General features: G+C 36.9%; 1 protein-coding gene across 2 annotated transcripts in view; it reads right to left on the bottom strand.

Moving 5' to 3' along the window:
- ZSWIM6 (zinc finger SWIM-type containing 6) overlaps positions 1-18,186 on the bottom strand; it is a 217,752-nt gene that overhangs the window by 68,243 nt on the left and 131,323 nt on the right. For both annotated transcript variants that reach the window (XM_064376011.1, XM_064376012.1), the window contains exon 2: positions 10,156-10,512. In XM_064376011.1, the coding sequence (XP_064232081.1) occupies positions 10,156-10,512 (357 nt within the window). The remainder of the gene's footprint in view (positions 1-10,155; positions 10,513-18,186) is intronic.

Here is an 18,186-nt window from a genome sequence, read left to right as displayed (position 1 = left end):
AACCAAATAATGAACTAATAAGTTTGGAGTTTTTATTTTATTTATTTTTTTGGTAAGCTAGTATTAGAATTAACTTACTTCTTGAGGGCAAGAAGGGAATGCACTGGAGAAAAAAAAAGCAGGGGGGCCAAACTCTACATATTAATTGAGAGGATGGATTAGAATTCAGAAGATTTCAGTTCCTGGCACTGTTTGGAAAAACTATGCATTTTCCAGCAAATAACTTAAGCTCTTCAGGCCTCTATTTCCTTAACTCTCAAATTCTATAATGTAAGAATAAAAAAATTAACTGAGCAATAAAAATTAGAAATCTGCTCATGTGATATAAAAATCTTCCTAATTTACTCATAAGACTGCAAGCAAAGATAACTAGTAGATAAATAAAATATAAATTTACTCTATATACAACTCAACATTTTAGGAATAAGACCATGTACACTATATATTATACATCAAGAAATTAAATCTCTACAACAATAATTCCCCCAAAAGTGTAAATTCAGGTATTTAACTTTAATGCTAAGTTTTAACTACTTATTTATTTTTAAGTTCTGGGGTACATGTGCAGAATATGCAGGTTTGTTACGTAAGGTATACACGTGCCATGGTGCTTTGCTGCACCCATCAACCTGTCATCCACATTAGGTATTTCTCCTAACACTATCCCTCCCCTAGCCCCCCACTCCTCAACAGGCCCCGGTGTGTGATGTTCCCCTCCCTGTGTCCATGTGTTCTCATTGTTCAACTCCCACTTATGAGTGAGAACACGTGGTGTTTGGTTTGCTGTTCCTGTAGTTTCAACTATTTAAATCTTAACATGTCTTGATTACATGCATTACAGTGCTGCCTAAGCCTTATATAAAATGTAAGATTTGCAAAATTTATGTCTACTTGTTAATGGCTGTCTATAATCAAAGCAAACCTCTCAGCATTTAGCTTTGAGAGGGGAATGCAAAGAGAAACATAACTCGTATATTTATACACTTGCTATTAGATATTCCCCCCGTTGGCAAGAACCAGAATCTGTATGTATGTAAATTAAATGGTCCATTAAAATGTTTTAAAGCCTATCATGTTTTTTACTCTTATTTATATTTATAGTAATAAATGCTTTGGTGGGCATTTTATTACTGAGGCTTAATTCTTCAGGCCTTAAGGGAAAGTCAAATTTTTTCCCAATCATCTGTTGGGGGAGAAAAAAAAAGCAGAATATTTTGGTCTCTCATTCCCAAAGATGGATGTGTGTGTTTGATTTACCCGCCTACCTTGGTAATGTAATGTCACAGGCAGAAAGCAAAGGAGAATTCATGGACATGAAGGACCACTATCTAAGTCTTTGGTGTCCCCTGTCTACTGCTTGATTTGGTTCTGATTTAGCTGTGATTTATCCAAACATTAAACTCCCTTGCCCCAGTAGTTCTCAAAAGTAAAAGTTCTCAAAATGCCAGAGGCATATTATGAAAAATAGATGCTAAGATACCACTTCAGACCCAATGAATCAGAATCTTCGCTGGGGATAAAATTGGTAGGAGTGGTAGAATTCTTTTTGGAGAGAATGTTAAGCAGGGTGGCACATTCTGAATCTTAATAATTAAAAGTATTCATGATCCTGAGGCATCAGACAAATACCTCTCCAGTGTATCTAATAAAGCATATTTAAGCCATACCAAATGTGGTATCTGCCTCATGACACAGACACAGTCACTTATAAGCATTAGACACCACCAAATCATTGTACAGATTTTAAACTGAGCGATGCATGTTTATAACTGGCTTATGCTATGTATGGTGCATGGAGCTACTTACAGCTTTGGGTTCTAATTGAAGACTTAATGCTGACTTTAATCTTACTTTGCTGGAAAACAAATTCAAAACAATAGTGAAGGTCTTTAGTTTACAAAGTTAACATCTTAATCTTAACTGTGACCTAACTGCCACAGTAATACCATTGTCCAAATAATGCTTTTAGATTTATATTTATGTAGCAGTGTCCTTTTCTGTTAAAATTAATTTGTCAGATTCAGCCTATTCAGGCAGAATGTGGGCAGCAGATGTCTACACTGCAGAGGTGATTAATTCAGTCTCTTTTGGGGACTTAGAGAAGAAGGCCATCTCCTACGGTTTTAGTGTTTGCTGTTAAAGCTAGGAAATATTAAGTCGGTGGCTTACAAAGGCCTTGGTCCACCTGTCTTACAAGCAGAAGGCAAAATCGTCACATCAACCATTGGCACTGAGTGGGAAAACGCAAGACAAGAAACTTCAGTGACCCAGACTCAAAAAAATGTCTTTCTTTACGGCAGAGAGAACTAGAAGACCTCTGAAAAATGATGTATACTCAATAAACACACTCTTTAGAAAAGATTAAAGTTTTATCCTGAATTAAAGTCTCCTTTCAAAAGGGTAACTAACTAATGCTTTTATTTCAATTTACAATTTTGTTGTAGTTGAAAGAGCCAGATCCTTGGTCACCTTCCATTATCTATGGTCACTCCACGTAATTCTACTGCCGTAATATAGTGTGGTGTCCTCTCCAAAAGCTGTCAGAAGACAAGCCATTTTCCTCATTGTGGAGGCTAATGACAGAGGATATGTACAAGGTTCTGCTCCCTCCAACAAACCACCTTCCTTTTAGCTAAAGGCCAAGGAAGTAAATAAGCAGCATGCCATCAGCACATATCTCAGGGAACTCAAATAGACCTGTCAGGGTTTATGGCCCCTCCTCTATTATTTTCCTCTCTTCTGACTTTATTATTCATCTCTTATTATCATTTAATTTACTTCAGGAGTTCAATAGTATACGTATTCATATACAGAAATAATCATGTATTTTACATGAAAAAAACAATAAAGTATTTGTACATTCTCCAATGCTCATTAAAAAATGAAGAGTATAAACACAGAGTGCTTTTCAGGTAAGTTATTTTCCATTACTTATCTAATAAATGTATTAATGATTACTCAGTACACAAATACAAATATTTAAATGTGAAGTTCTCAGGAAGTCCTATTTTTACATAATCCAATTCTTCAGATCTTTTAAAAGAGATCTATGTTTGCAGGCTTAAGAACAGTTGGCTCTTAAGTTGGTTAACAGATTACTTAAAAAAAAAAAAATGGTTCACAAATACTTTCCTCAAATATTTACCGCTGCCCTTGAAGACACCTATCAACTGCCAAATCACAATGAAGATGATAATAGCTCACTTTTACTCCTTGATCATCCTGACCTTATGAAATAGGGCATTCTTTACTGTCCACCTTTTACAACCAAGAAAACTGAGGCCTGGGCCGGGCACAGTGGCTCACGCCTGTAATCCCAGCACTTCGGGAGGCCGAGGCGGGTGGATCACGAGGTCAAGAGATCGAGACCATCCTGGTCAACATGGTGAAACCCCGTCTCTACTTAAAATACAAAAAATTAGCTGGGCATGGTGGCGCATGCCTGTAATCCCAGCTACTCAGGAGGCTGAGGCAGGAGAATTGCCTGAACCCAGGAGGCAGAGGTTGCAGTGAGCCGAGATTGCGCCATTGCACTCCAGCCTGGGTGACGAGCGAAACTCCGTCTCAAAAAAAAAAGAAAGAAAGAAAACTGAGGCCTGAAGAGGTTCAGTTACTTACCCCTGGTAACAAAGCTGGAAAGCAAAGGGCCAGTATTCTAACTTAGGCTGTCCAACTTCAAAGCTGGAACTCTTGAACACTCTGAATAGTATTACAGTGGGAGGTATGAGAAACCTAATTGAGGGGCAGATGGGAATAAGAAGCTCTTTTAGCCAACCTGGAGAGATCTGGAGGCCAGTTAAATGAGAGAGGGATCGGTGAGGAAACTGATCACAGCTGCCAGCAATCTTTTTTAAATTAATGAGGGCTGAGAGGGTGTCAGAGATGACCAAAGAGTGTGAAGGAAGGCAAGATTTGGAGGTGAAGAGATGATGAAGGCCAAAAGTAACCTGGCTGTTTTGCTTCTCTAAAAAATTTCTCATGGGCTAGAGATTTGTAATTCCTCCTAATTAAGAGACATAAGTTCACAGACTACTACTTTGGCACTGAAGTGAAATGTAAAGACTTTTCCTATTAAGAAAAAAAAATGGGATCGCCTGTACATAATCATAGATCCTATCCATGTGTTTTAAAAACACTTTTTTTTTTCTTTTGAGATGGAGTCTCACTTTATTGCCCAGGCTGGAGGGCAGTGGTGCCAACTTGATTCGCTGTAACCTCTGCCTCCTAAGTTCAAGTGATTTTCCTGCCTCAGCCTCTCAAGTAGTTGTAGTTGGAATTGCAGACATGCCCAGTTAATTTCTCTATTTTTACTAGAAACAGGGTTTCACTATATTGGCCAGGCTGGTCTTCAACTCCTGACCTCCAGTGATCTACCCACCTTTGCCTCCCAAAGTGCTGGGATTAAAGACATGAGTCCAGCCTAAAAGCATTCTTATAGAAACATCAAGTTTTAGTTATAACTTAAGGGTAAAAATGCATATACCATTTATTCTGGCATTTCTACTAATAAGAATCTCTTATATCTATACAAATTCACACACACACACACATGCATACACACTTACACATAAAGATGGTCACAGTAACAGTGTATATACAGGGAAAAATGGAAACAACCTCCTCAAAGTTATTCAGTGGGTTAAAAGCTAAATATATCCATACTGTGAAATACTGTACTACAATTAAAACAGAACTACATCATAATAGTAATAACATAAGGTATTCATAAAAGAAAAAAACTGAAGACTCTTTTCTAAATTGCTTATTTTAAAACTTCATATACATGTGTGCACACGTCTGCACATGTTGTTCATGAGGAAAAATGTCTCAGAATATGAACCATGTTCTCCACAGTGGCTGCCTTGTGAGAATAGGGTGCTTTTGGAGATTAATGGAGCTGTTGGGAATGGGGAAAAAATGAGGAGTTGCCTTTCTATATACTTCAATACTACTACATGAATTCTTATTTTTTAAATTTTCTTTAAGTTTCACTCTAGTGCACTTTGAGCTAGTATAGTGAAAGCAACTTTAACTCTCTCTTATATAGAATATATTTGCTAATCATATAGACCATCAGGAGACCATACCTTTGTTTTACCAATTGTCAACACCAGAATGTTCTATTATACAATAGAAAGGGTATGATAGTAATAATCAAATTACCTCCCTAGGATACCTGCAAAAACTGTTTGCTAAGGCAAGCCCAATTATAATAAACACCACTATCCATGAGGAAATAAAAGGAAGGGAAATGTGACATGAGGCCTCCATTGGATGACTCCAGCTGTCACTCACTGGTAGATTTGGAACATAAAAGTGTACATATTCTTAAAAAATAAATACCCAACCTTCCTACTAAGAACAAAACAGAATGAAAAAGGAGTCATACTTTTTGCTTAACAAATATGAGTGCTTATTACATCTTAAGTATTGTGCTTAGAGAAGCTATCAAGATACAGAGGCCACAGTTTCAGACTCATAAAGTTCACAATCAAATGAAAATGAAGAGCTACACAATGAAGATGGGACTGCTAAACAGATTTGCTTGCTTATTTACTATTATCTGGAAGAGTCTGAATAGACTGATATACAAGGTAGCCAGGACCCCAAGGCATTCAGAGGTAAGGTTAAGCAGGACAGGCAGACATGAATGGCATTCTTGGTCTTGGTTGTGTAAGAACCATGCTCAAATAAATTGAAATGGAAGAACAACACATGAATGCACTCCTAGGTGAAGCTACAGACGGTATGCCTTTGTAGTACGGAGCCTAGGTTCCTCCTATGCCTCTGCAGATAAACCATCAGCAAAGACACAGAGCTGGAAGAGATCTTAGATGTCCTATGTAAACACTCATCCGACGTGTGAATAAACGCCTTCTACATTTGCGGAGCTGAGATGGCATCTCTGAGCACATGACAGGGAAGTGAGGGATGAGTGTAGGCTACTTCCAGGATTAGTCCAGGCCCTGGGAGTGAAAGGGTCATTGAAATGATCCTTTCCTCTTTTCCTCTATTCTAGGTTGGGGTCAAGGCCACAGTTTCCCCTCAGACTGTTCCTCTTTGCGGTAGTTTGGCCAGTACAGGCTAGCCAATAGAAAGATTAGTGAAAGAAAAGCCCTAACAGAGAAAATAAAAGAGGAGGAAATATGTGCCAGAAAGTCAGGAGAAAGTAATCTGACCTCCACCTATAGTATTATCCATCCCTTTACTGGCGTCTCTCTTCTTAACTATGAGTACTTGTGGATACTCCAACACGAGGTAAACTAAGTTATCTTTTTAATTATTATACATTGCATCATTAAAATTATCTCAACATTGTTAGAGATGATTACAAGCATTTTAAATATGAGAAAATATAGGCCCCATCCAAGGTCACACAGGTAATAAGTAGTGGAGACAATAGTGGATTCTAGGCCTCTAGATTTCAAGTTCAGTGTTCTGTCCCTATACCACAGTTTGCCAAACTATAATACATCTCCCTTTAATAGGAAGAATAAAGGACAGAAGAGACCACAATGATTAACTAAAAGAGTAGGGTTAGTACTTGGAAATCAGTAAATCTCGAGAAAAGTACTTAGCAAAGGCATTAGCTTCTTTTTTAAGAATATGGAAGCTAGAAAGTTTTATTAGAACATAAAACCGAGAGCAAACAATTTTGCTTTAAAAACACAGAACTACAACTGGCAATCTCCTTGGTGGGCCATTAACATTAACTATCTTGCAGTCTCTTTTGGCATGTAGTGGTTAATTTTATAATCTAATTAAAACTGTGTGGGAAATTTTATGAAAACATATTGAAATGTAAAAAGGACTCAACTATTATGATGACAAATTATATTCCAACAATCTTCACTGAATCTGTGACCTTGGACAAGTCACTAAACTCATTCTCTTTGGTTTCTTCATCTACAAACTATTAAAATTATAAGTTGCAAGGAAACTATGAAGAACAATGTGTACCTGAAAAACTTTAATTCCCCAGGATAAAATCTTTAAAAAAATTAATAAAATATTTCAAAATAAGAAAAGCAACTACTAAGATTTTAAGAAGTTCACAAGGGAAAGGGAAAAAAACTTACTGTTATCAACATATTTTGTATTTACTCATAAATTATAATATGCCTTTCTTCCAAAAAAGATTGTATAAGCGAAACCTTGTCTGTATTATGCCAACTAATCAATTCTAAATCGTATCTTAACCCTTTTATCTAGGTGACGTAAAAGTGATGCTTTTTCTCAAAGAAAAAATAAATCCTACCAATATTCATGTTCAAGATATTTGTCTCAAAGAAAAAGTATATCCACAAAACCAAACAAGAAAGTACTGCTTTAGAAACAGATTTTTCTAAGAGAGAGTGCCTTACATACAGATCTTTATAGGCAGGTGAGATAATGTTGCCAAACAACTGCAAAACATTTTTAATCCCACCCCTATCTAGTCATTAACAATTAAAATAAGACCCTCCAGGGAGCAGATTTCCCATTTCATCACTTAAGGTCACCACAGCCTGCTTCCTACCTCTCTTCTTTTTTAGCACTTCTCAAATTAGAATGGAAGGTAGCTCATGTACTTGGTCCATTTCCAGGCTGGGAGCAAATCTGATGATAAATTAAGTGAAGAGAAAGCTGGTGGGATAAACTGCTCAAGTTCACTGCTCTGGAGAAGCTGTTCCTATACACAAGTTATTAGGAAATCATATTGAGTCTAAAGGTAACCCGCAATCTATCCTTGATAGTCTTTCCTATTTTAGAAATTATGAAAGATATATGTCATATGAACACATTCTCTCATCCAACTTTAGTTTACAATGTTTCATTAGTTCCATTCTTTCGATATAGATTGAAAAATCCTTCTGGCAAGAAACTTTAGGGGCTACTATCCTTCAAACAAGCAAGACAAATGCAGATCAAGCAACTAATTATTGATGCAGGTCTTTTGTTTCACTAAAACTCAGAGAACAAAGTGACCTTAACAGAGTACACGACCTAAAGACCAAAGGAGGGAAAAGAGAGAACGCATAAAAGTTAGGAGAAATGGTATATTATGTTCTCTGTTTCCACTAAACAATTTATTAAGAAGCCACAAACAGGCTCCTGAGAAATCTCTGGGATGACTGGTAGCTGGCCTGAATCTTCACAAGGCAGCAAGATTTGAGGCAGATGATATGACAGAGCAGAAGCCTACTTGAAAAAGTCCTTGAATACATGTGCTTTTGGAGGGTTGAAGGTACTTCTGTGGCAGCCTTGTTTACACTTCTGTTAATTTAATATTGGTAGACTCAACCAAGTCAAACGCTTTACACACCTTCTGACAGCTACTTTAGTAAAGCGGAGCCTGATATGGGGAGTACTAGAAGAAATATAACTATGTGGATTTCCTCTGACACAGAAACCACATTAAAAGTACCTCGCAGCACCAGAAGACTTGTAAAAGAATGTTCACAGCAGCTCCTTTCAAAACTAAGCCTATCAAAAGTGAAAATGGACAAATAAACAGTATTCTCATATTCAGAAAACTCTAGAGCTGTGCTGTTCAGTATGGCAGCCACTAGCCACATGTGGCTAACTCAGCACTTGCAGTGTGGCTACTAGTGTTTTGAGATATGCTGTGAGGTGAAACAGAAACCAGATTTCAGACTTAACATGAAAAAAAGTAAAATAGCAATATTTTTCTGGAATAATATTTATGAATATTATGATATGTGTTGGATTGATATTTTTGATAAATTGAGCTAAACAAAACGTACTACTAAAATTAATTTTACTTGTTTCTTTTTACTTCTTAAAATGTGGCTATTAAAATATTAAAACTATGCATGCGGTTAATATTCTATTGAAAGGCTCATGTTATATTTCTACTAGACAGTGCTTCTCCAGATGAATAAATTACAGGTTATGTGAAGCAGTATGGGTAAATCTTAACATGATTCTGAGTGAAAGAAGTCAGATGATAAAAAAAACATACTGTATTATTCCATTTACACAAAGTTTAAAAACAGATAAAACTAAACAAATATTTAATGATGTCAAAAACAAAACACAAACTGCTAAGGAAATGATTACTATAAAACTAGGAAGCAGTTACCAAGGGGGAGAGAAAGGGATTTGAGACTGAAAGGGGTGCTTGGAGTCCTCTCAAGTGCTAAGAGCCATCTATTTCTCTGCCTGGGTGGTGGTTGACTTTGTTAATCTGCACATTCATATTATATGCACTTTTTTACATTTTTATATCACATAATTTTTAAAGTTTGCAAAAAAGGACCTCAAACCGCTTTTTTGAAACATTTTTATTTGCTGTATCCATTGAATAAAACCTAAAAGAACAAGGTTGAGAGACTAGTCCTAGATCTCAAATCAATATAACTAAAGAAATGTAACAACATTAGGTCCCAGAGCTGTTTAGTCAAAACTGCATTACCTTTTTCAATATATTTTTTTAAGTATTTTAAAACTTATGTCCAAATGTTTTAAAAGCACAAGCAACTATGCTTGTGCATTATTTATCTTATATTAATGTACTCTATGAAATAAGTAGTAGGTATATTTCTGAAAAGTTGTGTCTTGTGAGTTGACATATTTACACTGCATAAAATAAACACATGATAAATGTGTTCAAAATAAATAAGAAAACATGTTCAATGTATAAAAGATTTAAAAGAAAGCGTTCTGTATTTTCTTATACAAAATATTCATATTCTAAATTTTCTCTAAACAAGCTGTAATGTTTTTCTAAACAAATAATTTATTTTCCTAATATGAGGTACCCTATCAGAAACTTTCCTGCACTGGAAAATAAATTTTTAAAGAAAATTTAAAAATTCAAAATATGCACAAGTCAGTGTATTGACAAGGGTGAATTAAAAAGTGTTTTGCATAACTAATATCTAGTACTTGATGAAATGTTACTAAATAGGGGAAAAAAGTATAAGAACCAAGCTTTAACATGTATGATTTTCCTGAGCACAAAAGGCCTGGCACCTATGAAACACTTCAAAAGAAATGTTTTAGAATACAAATGTAAAAATCTCTTTTGACTAACTAAAGGCAATGCTGATGATCTATTTCACATTTAATTTATTTTTATGCAGAAGAATTGAATTTGTAAATGAAAAAGGATCCAGAGAGGAAATTTAAAAAGTCAATGTTTATACTCACCATGAACTTGGTTAATTTCTGAATTTTGGGAAAGAATTTCATCTGCTAATTTTTGAGCAGTTGGCAAAACTTCTGTGTGGTGCACTGTGATCAAATACTGTACAAACTTTTGCAGTTGGTCTCTATTCATTTGAAAGAGTGTCTCTGAAATGGGAAGATGCAGTTTGACCTGATCTGGCTTGCGGATGCGGTATAAAGACAGTGCCACAACATGGGCACAATAAAATATGTCCTTGTTTCCACAGCTGCAGGTCACTGAGGTAATCTTGCAACGATCAAAGCTGATGGCCACGTTGCAAACAGTTTCTGGCTCCGATTGTATTGCAGGTTCTGTCACTGTGCCGCTCAAGTGGAAACCTTGAGGGTGAAAGAAAGAAAAGGAGGGTTTAGCTTCTGCATTCAGATGCTATGAAATGCTCTAATTCTTTGAAATGTGTGGGACAAGACAGCAGCAAGAAAAAAATATGACAGCCTTTATATTCAAGTAAAAACATTCAGGCCACCAACAACTACCACCACTCCCTTACAGGTAAAAAAAAAATGGTATTCAACAGATATGCTGAAGTATTTTACACAGCCATATGAAAACATATATTGCCATACATCACCATCATACCTATAGGAAGTGGTTAGATCACAGCACTAAGAGGCCATCATTACTCTACTCTGAATCGGTGGTATACAAGATAATAATCCCCTAGATCAGCGGCTTTCTTTTTTCTTTTCCTTTTTTAAAGTAGAGTCAGCCAGTTCAGCTTTCTTCTCAAAAACAAACTCTCTCTACCTTTATTCCAGGTGGCCACTAGCTGGCTCTAACTAACCAACACTGCAACTCTGAGGAGGTCCCTTTCATAAACTTTGACCAGAGAAATTTTTAAATTTAATAATCCTTTCTGCAACATGCATAACATATACCCTAATATAGCAATGTCTATGAGCAGCAACTGCTGATAGAATTGCAGGGCCCACCAAATCTCATATACACCACTACCTAAGTAACTCATAATGATGATTCTCTTCCATGTCACATACAGAGGAAAGCTATACAGATGTATGGCTACCACACACAAACACACACACACACACACACACACACACACACACACACACACAGAGTACGAAATTACCAAGGGGTTAAAAAGCCTTAAGATGCCTTATAGCTTAAACTCAGACCCACACAGAAATCCTCTATGACAGTGGTCCCCAAACTTTTTGGTACCAGGGACCAGTTTTGTGGAAGACAATTAGATAATTTTTCCATGGATGGGGGACAGGGGTCAGGGATGGTTTCAAGACAAAAACTGTTCTATTGTTCCACCTCGGATCATCAGGCATTAGATTATCATAAGGAAACCTAGATTGCTTGCATATACAATTTACAATAGGGTTTGCGCTCCTGTGAGAATCTAATGCCACCAGTACTGGTCCACGGCCCAGGGTTGGGGGACCCCTGCTCTATGAGCTCCATGACCAATAGCCGTTTTGCTGCCTATAACACTCCACACATGAGGCACTCACCCTGCCCCAGTGGCCATTCCCCCTCGGATAGCACTAGCTACAGCTTACAGCCAACTGCAAACTGCCTTCCACCACCACTGCCCACCAGGCAGTCCTGACCAGCTTGGCCAGAGGACAACTCCCCCATGCTCTTTTTCCCTACACTGCACAGGAAGGCTGTCCGAAATTGGGATGGGTGGTAACGGGGAGCATCCACTGAGTTCCACCCTCTCTCTCTCAAAGCCATATGCAGTGGCCAGGGATAAGCCTGAAGGGAGTAAGAAGCAGATACCTTTGGGAACCTCCATGACTCAGACTCATCTCAGGATTTCAGGTGCCTGACAGAAACTTAAATGCTACAGTGAAGCCCTGGGCTCCCTCCCAGTCTTCCTCTATTGATGCTACTTTAATAAAATTCATCTAGCTGGCCACTGTTTCTTCCAGTTCCCCTTCATTCTTGAAGGAAAGGATCTGTGGGGACTCTGTAAGGGGTGGTGCACATGGAGCTGCAGAGGTAAAACTCAAGTATGACAGCCAGACAATGGTTAAGAGTTTACACATGGGACATCTGAATCCTGCTTACTATCTTCCCCTGCAGAGAACACCTAGGCCAGAGAGTTAGATGAAATGCTATTTCTAAAAAATCTTTCAGAGTAATATAATTTCACCTTAATCATCCTTAGTCAGCAACATTTAGTAAAAGGAAAAAGGTGTCGTAATAATCTTTATAAAATGAATCAATGAAAAAAGAGCATTCCCTAAAAACAAGTCACTCTTACTGCTTTACAATAAGAAATTTTGAGAACTGTCATATGATGACCTTTGGTTTTCTTCCACAAATATTATCACTGTTTCAGAATGGATATTCCAGTCTCCTTTATCTCTTTTAATCAACAACTTTTTCTGAAAAACCACAATTAAAAAAAGGGTACACAGCAAATACTGTAAAATTTTTTAATATCTATTTTCCCATGAAGAAAAAGTCGCATGAAAAAGGAAACACCCCAGCAAATCTCAAAAATGAAGAATAAGGACAGTCTTGCTGTAATATATGCCAGATGTACTATAAACATACAATAATTAAAAATTCATGGGACAGGCACAGATTAAGACAAAAAAAATTACCAAGGGATCACAAGAGTCTGGAAAGTTCCAAGCATATTCTGTACATTTAGTTCAAGGCAAACTCTGTTTTCCACCTGTAATATATGTACTTGCACAGGGAAACCAGTTATCATAATAGGAAAATAGTCATCCTAAACTGATCATTTATAAAATCAGTCTCTTCCCACTTAACACTATCACATCTCTCTTCACCCACCAAATCAATCTGTCTCTCTGCAAAAGGGACGTTGGAGATAACATTTTCCCCACCCCTGCACCTTGAAGATGGAGAACTATTCTAATCACAGGCAAAGCCAAGACAATTAAGGATCCAAAAGAATTAATCTAGTTAGTACTTAAAGAGTCTACAAGGAGATAACATAATAGATGCTTCAAAAGACTGATTTAACTGTCAAAGAAGAGGCCTTATTAAAATTGGTGAAGCCCTCAAATAGTTTCTGCAAAAATGACCCACTTTATTCACGAGTTATACAGTACAAGTCAGAAAAGAAGTATGTTGAAATTTGACGTCATACAATTATACAGAAGGTATCCCACATATTATACAGGTTTGTTACTTAAAAATTTACTAGCCTTGTTGGTTTTAAAAATCAAACTATAAAATATTGTGATCTCCAAAACAATTTAAATAAAACCAAGAGAAATGTGAAGGCACAAATAAACAAACACATGTCTTACAGCTCTGATATCATCAAAGATTAAGGTGTTTCATTAATGTCCATTTTCGAAATAATTCTAGATTATCTTTCAAATGTGCAAACTCCTTTAAATATTTCAACCATTTTTGACAAAAATATTTCTAAATGTCATAAATCCTACTTTGCCTTCCTAATCAGGTGACCATTTAGGGTATTACTGAATGGGAAGAACACTAACAGATAACTGCAGATAGCAGTATTTTTTTTTTTTTTTTTTTTTGAGACGGAGTTTCGCTCTTGTTACCCAGGCTGGAGTGCAATGGCGCTATCTCGGCTCACCGCAACCTCCGCCTCCTGGGTCCAGGCAATTCTCCTGCCTCAGCCTCCTGAGTAGCTGGGATTACAGGCACGCGCCACCATGCCCAGCTAATTTTTTGTATTTTTAGTAGAGACGGGGTTTCACCATGTTGACCAGGATGGTCTCGATCTCTCGACCTCGTGATCCACCCACCTCGGCCTCCCAAAGTGCTAGGATTACAGGCGTGAGCCACCGAGATAGCAGTATTTTTAAAGTAGGTTCTTTTTGTAATTTTTCTCGACTATCAGCTATCAGGATGACTCTTCTCTTATACTGCTAACTTCACAGAAACTTGTTTGCCGTCAGGTCAGTGGCACCTCTAATTTGACTAGCTTTGTGGCAGTTATTTAATACTCTCAGCCCTATTTGTTGTTGTTGTTGTTGTTTTTGGTGGGGGGAGGCCCCTTACCTTTAGGCGAGCATGCTAGAGGAGAGAGGTTTTATCTTAAATACAGGAAAATTACATACACACGTAAAGGGCAGCTGGTATATTACCCTATACAACTACACAATACTCAGTCAATATGCAGGAATTCCACCAAGCCTATTTCAGGATTGTATAGTGGTGTATTTTGGCCTCTCCAATTTGAGAAACCTTCTTTGAAATTCTACCAACTCATTCTCTGTGGATCCTAAATCGTACCAGAGACCCCACAGGATGAACAAGGATACTGTTCCTCCCTCAATAATCCCAAGAAGGCTGTAGGGCATCCCCTAGCTGGTCTTACCTCTTAAGTTTTGTTTCAAGACAAAACAATTGTTCCTAAGAATTGATTTTGCCTTTCTGGTGTTCTGACATACCATGATGATCAGCTGTTTTAAGACCGCAAATGCAGAATCTTTCTCTGGAATAGTTAGCTGTTCTATACAACAGAACTGAGCATACAAAAAGGGACAATCCTGCACTCTACGGAGAAACACGGATAATTAACTGTGGAACTAAAATTGAAACGATATAAACCTTTTCTTAAAATATTTATTTGACTTTATAAAACAATCTGTGAAAGACAGTTAATTCCACAAAAGCTTCACAGGGCAGTCAAACTGTTTTATCATCATGCTGTCACGGAGCCCAATAAAATGTCAGAATCCATATTCTTAATCTGCAGGAACTGAAGAAAAACAAAGCACAAACCAAGGCACAGTATTGTACTGTCCTTAGGAATAGACTTTGGTTTAGATCAGGTTCTGCCACTTAAATGCTATGAATCTTGGACATAATAAATATTTAACCTCTCTGAATCTCACTTTATTTGTGTGCAAAATGTGGCTAGAAATACCTCCTAGGGTTGTTTGGGGAATTAAAATGAAATAACATATGTAAAGCACCTGGCACATAGTAAAAGTGCTCATTAAATTTTATTTCCCTTTCCTTCCCTTTCCAGCTGGAGAAACAGGGGAGGGGTGTCGGACACATTCCCTTTCACCCAAAACTTTCTTTTTCTAAGCTACTGGAATCTTGAGGGGAGAAGGGGTCTGGCTTATGGAGGTGGCTTAGAAAATAAGAGGGATCACTGAGAATAGCTCAGTTAGGTGAGTCAGACAATACTAGAAGAATCATCCCTATTTGATGGCAAAACCAAAATATTTCAAAGAGTTACACTTTTACTCAACCCAGCTCTTTTTCCCCATTTTCCTAAGTTCTGCCAACTCACAAATAGTTAATTTTGTAAAAGAGTGTTACTTTCATACAGAGAGAAACTAGGAAGTATTAGGGAGAATCTTTTTTAGTAACCATACAGGATTCTAAAATGTTATAATGCAATGATTCTCAAAATATGGTCCTGGGAACCCCCTCCCCAAGAGGTCCCTAAGTCTCTTTGAGAGGGTTCACGAGATCAACATTTTAAAAAATACTTATATCTAGACATTATTAACCCTTTAAAATCTTCTTCATGAATGTATGTTTAGTTTTCCAGTGTCACATTAGGTGTGATGTCATTACAAACTGAACAGAGAGATACACACAGCAAAGTCCAGCTCTCTTCTATTAAGACAGACATTAAAGAGATTTGCAAAAATATAAAACAATGTCACCCTGTTCACTAAAATACTTTTTGTTTTGAGAACTGCAGTTATTTTTAATGTTGTGGATTTATTACCGTTATTTGATATATATTTTTGTTTTTTCCTTTTTAATTTCAAACATAGTAAATATCACTAGATATAATTCTCATAAGCAAAAGTACTATAGGCACTTCCATTACTAAGAGTGATACCAGAAAGTTGAAGAACTGCTCTTATAATGCACTGCTAAGATGTGGAAAAAAGAACTCCTCTTCTCTAAATCATATTGATGTGGCATTATTTGCACTTGGATCTTATAGTAGGTCAAAAAGACTCAGTAGAGAAACACTGAAGGGGCGAAGTTCTCACATATGAACACATATTCAAATCATCTATGTTAATTTTACATTAACAAAGATTAAGGTTTCTGGAAAGCAAATGTTTAATTCTTCACTGACATTCCAAATTAAGCTAAAGAAATTAAGCTTTTCTTAAAACTTATTTTTTATATCTTAGGTTACATTTTAGTTGCATATTAAAGGGAACAAGGAGACCCATGATATCAGACTGAAAAAAAAACAAGTATTTAAAAATACACAAATAATTTCTAAAAGTTGGCCATTTTGTGCATGTATGTATATGGACTCACGTTAACTGCAAGACTGTGACAAACTCAAAACATTAGGAAATATCTAAGCTAAAATAAACTGGCAGACGTGAAATAAACATGCACACTAAAAACTACTGCTTTCATGGCACATTCTTTCCAACAAAATATGCGCCCTGTGCACAAGGCACCCAAGTAACATATTCTTTGTTGAAAAAGAATGTAACAGAAGTACTGGTGTACTACTTACACAAATACATCTTTCACCCTTTTCCTAAATAGAAAGAACCCTCAGGGAAATTAAAGGCAGAAACCAAGGCAATGTAATGTAATGGCAGAAAGGGTGGCAAAGGTTGTGAAGGGTTTTTTGGTAATTTTTCTAAAGCCAAGTCTAAAAACGCAAAAGTGTTAACGCTCCCATGGCAATGTATTCATTGGTTAACTACAGTCACTGCATTAGCTAAATGTATAGTAACTAATACTTCATTATGTAACCTTGGTAAAACAGATGAGTTAATCATTGCTCCCCCAAAAAACTCTCTTACCTTTCCTGACCCTGAGAACTACTGCACATAATCTAACACCCCACGGTACAGTAATCAATATTAAAAACAAAAAGTTTTAATGTAAATCATGTACAATTTCCAGATCAGCAGTACAAACAACATAAGGGCCCAAGATGGAAACTTGCATAAAATATCATATTCCTTTTCAACTCCACAATTTTCTCAAAAGGAAATCCTAAATTAAAGGGACTGCATCCTGTGAGCTGCCTAATTAAATCCTCTAGCACTAATTTCTAATGCTAAGCTTTAACAGCTTATAGGAAGACATTAGGAGATTTTGCTGGCAATCACTAATGAAGTGGTTTCCATCTTTCAGAGGAAATATTTTTTAAAGGAAAAGCTTTATTTTAAGACCACCTTAAAATGCCTAATTGCAACTGAATCACTCCTACACTTCATTAATATTTGAGAGAAAAACAATGGCAAATTAATGCAAAGGCCAGACTGTAAACCACAGCATACCATACAAACAACATAAAAATTTACGGAGCATGCATTGGATGGGCCCAACTAAGAGTTCCCAGCAGCGTTCTGCTCAGTATTGCTTGTTTTCTCGTTAATGTAGATTCTTACACCATTTTCTTACAAGAATCCATGTGATCAGAATACCTGTGTTAGATATGAGTGGCATTAGATCATTATTTTAAATTATTTTTGAAAATAAGACACCCACTAATTTGGATATCTGCAATGGGCACCTCTTAGAAGTAGCAGTAGTTTAAGGGGAAGTGTTAAATTTTTTTTTTAAAGTCGTATCACTCTGTCATACCAAATCCTGAAGCAAATAAGGGTTCCCTACCACTACCACCAAATTACTATCAACTATTTTTCAAGATGTATTTATATATTTCAACTTGCATATTTAAGGAAACAATCGTCATCCAGCCTCAGATTCTGGGTGAGCAGTTGGGGAGGGAGTTGTGATTTAAAAAAAAAATAGGTGGAATTTGAATTATTTTCACAATCGTAACTCTACAAAATGCTTAGGAATGTGAATTATTTGCCCCAATGTTTTAAACGTAAGCTGCTTTCTCTGATGCCTACCTTTTCTAACACAAGGAAAGCAGCTCTGGCCTTCCACCATTCTTAAAGATGGGGACAGCCCTGTAGCCCTTCCTCTCTAGGATCCCTTGTTGCCTGCAGACCCCACACTGCCCCCACCTCAGTTCACTTCTCCTTCCTCTCAAGGCTCACTCTGGCCTCTCACCTGGGTCCCAAACTTCTGAAGTGCAG

Source organism: Aotus nancymaae, unplaced genomic scaffold, assembly GCF_030222135.1.
Source record: "Aotus nancymaae isolate 86718 unplaced genomic scaffold, 86718_ANA_hifiasm-v0.15.2.pri h1tg000014l, whole genome shotgun sequence".
Taxonomy (NCBI): domain Eukaryota; kingdom Metazoa; phylum Chordata; class Mammalia; order Primates; family Aotidae; genus Aotus; species Aotus nancymaae.
Note: the sequence above shows the minus strand (reverse complement) of the source record. Positions and strands in the feature narration are given on the sequence as shown.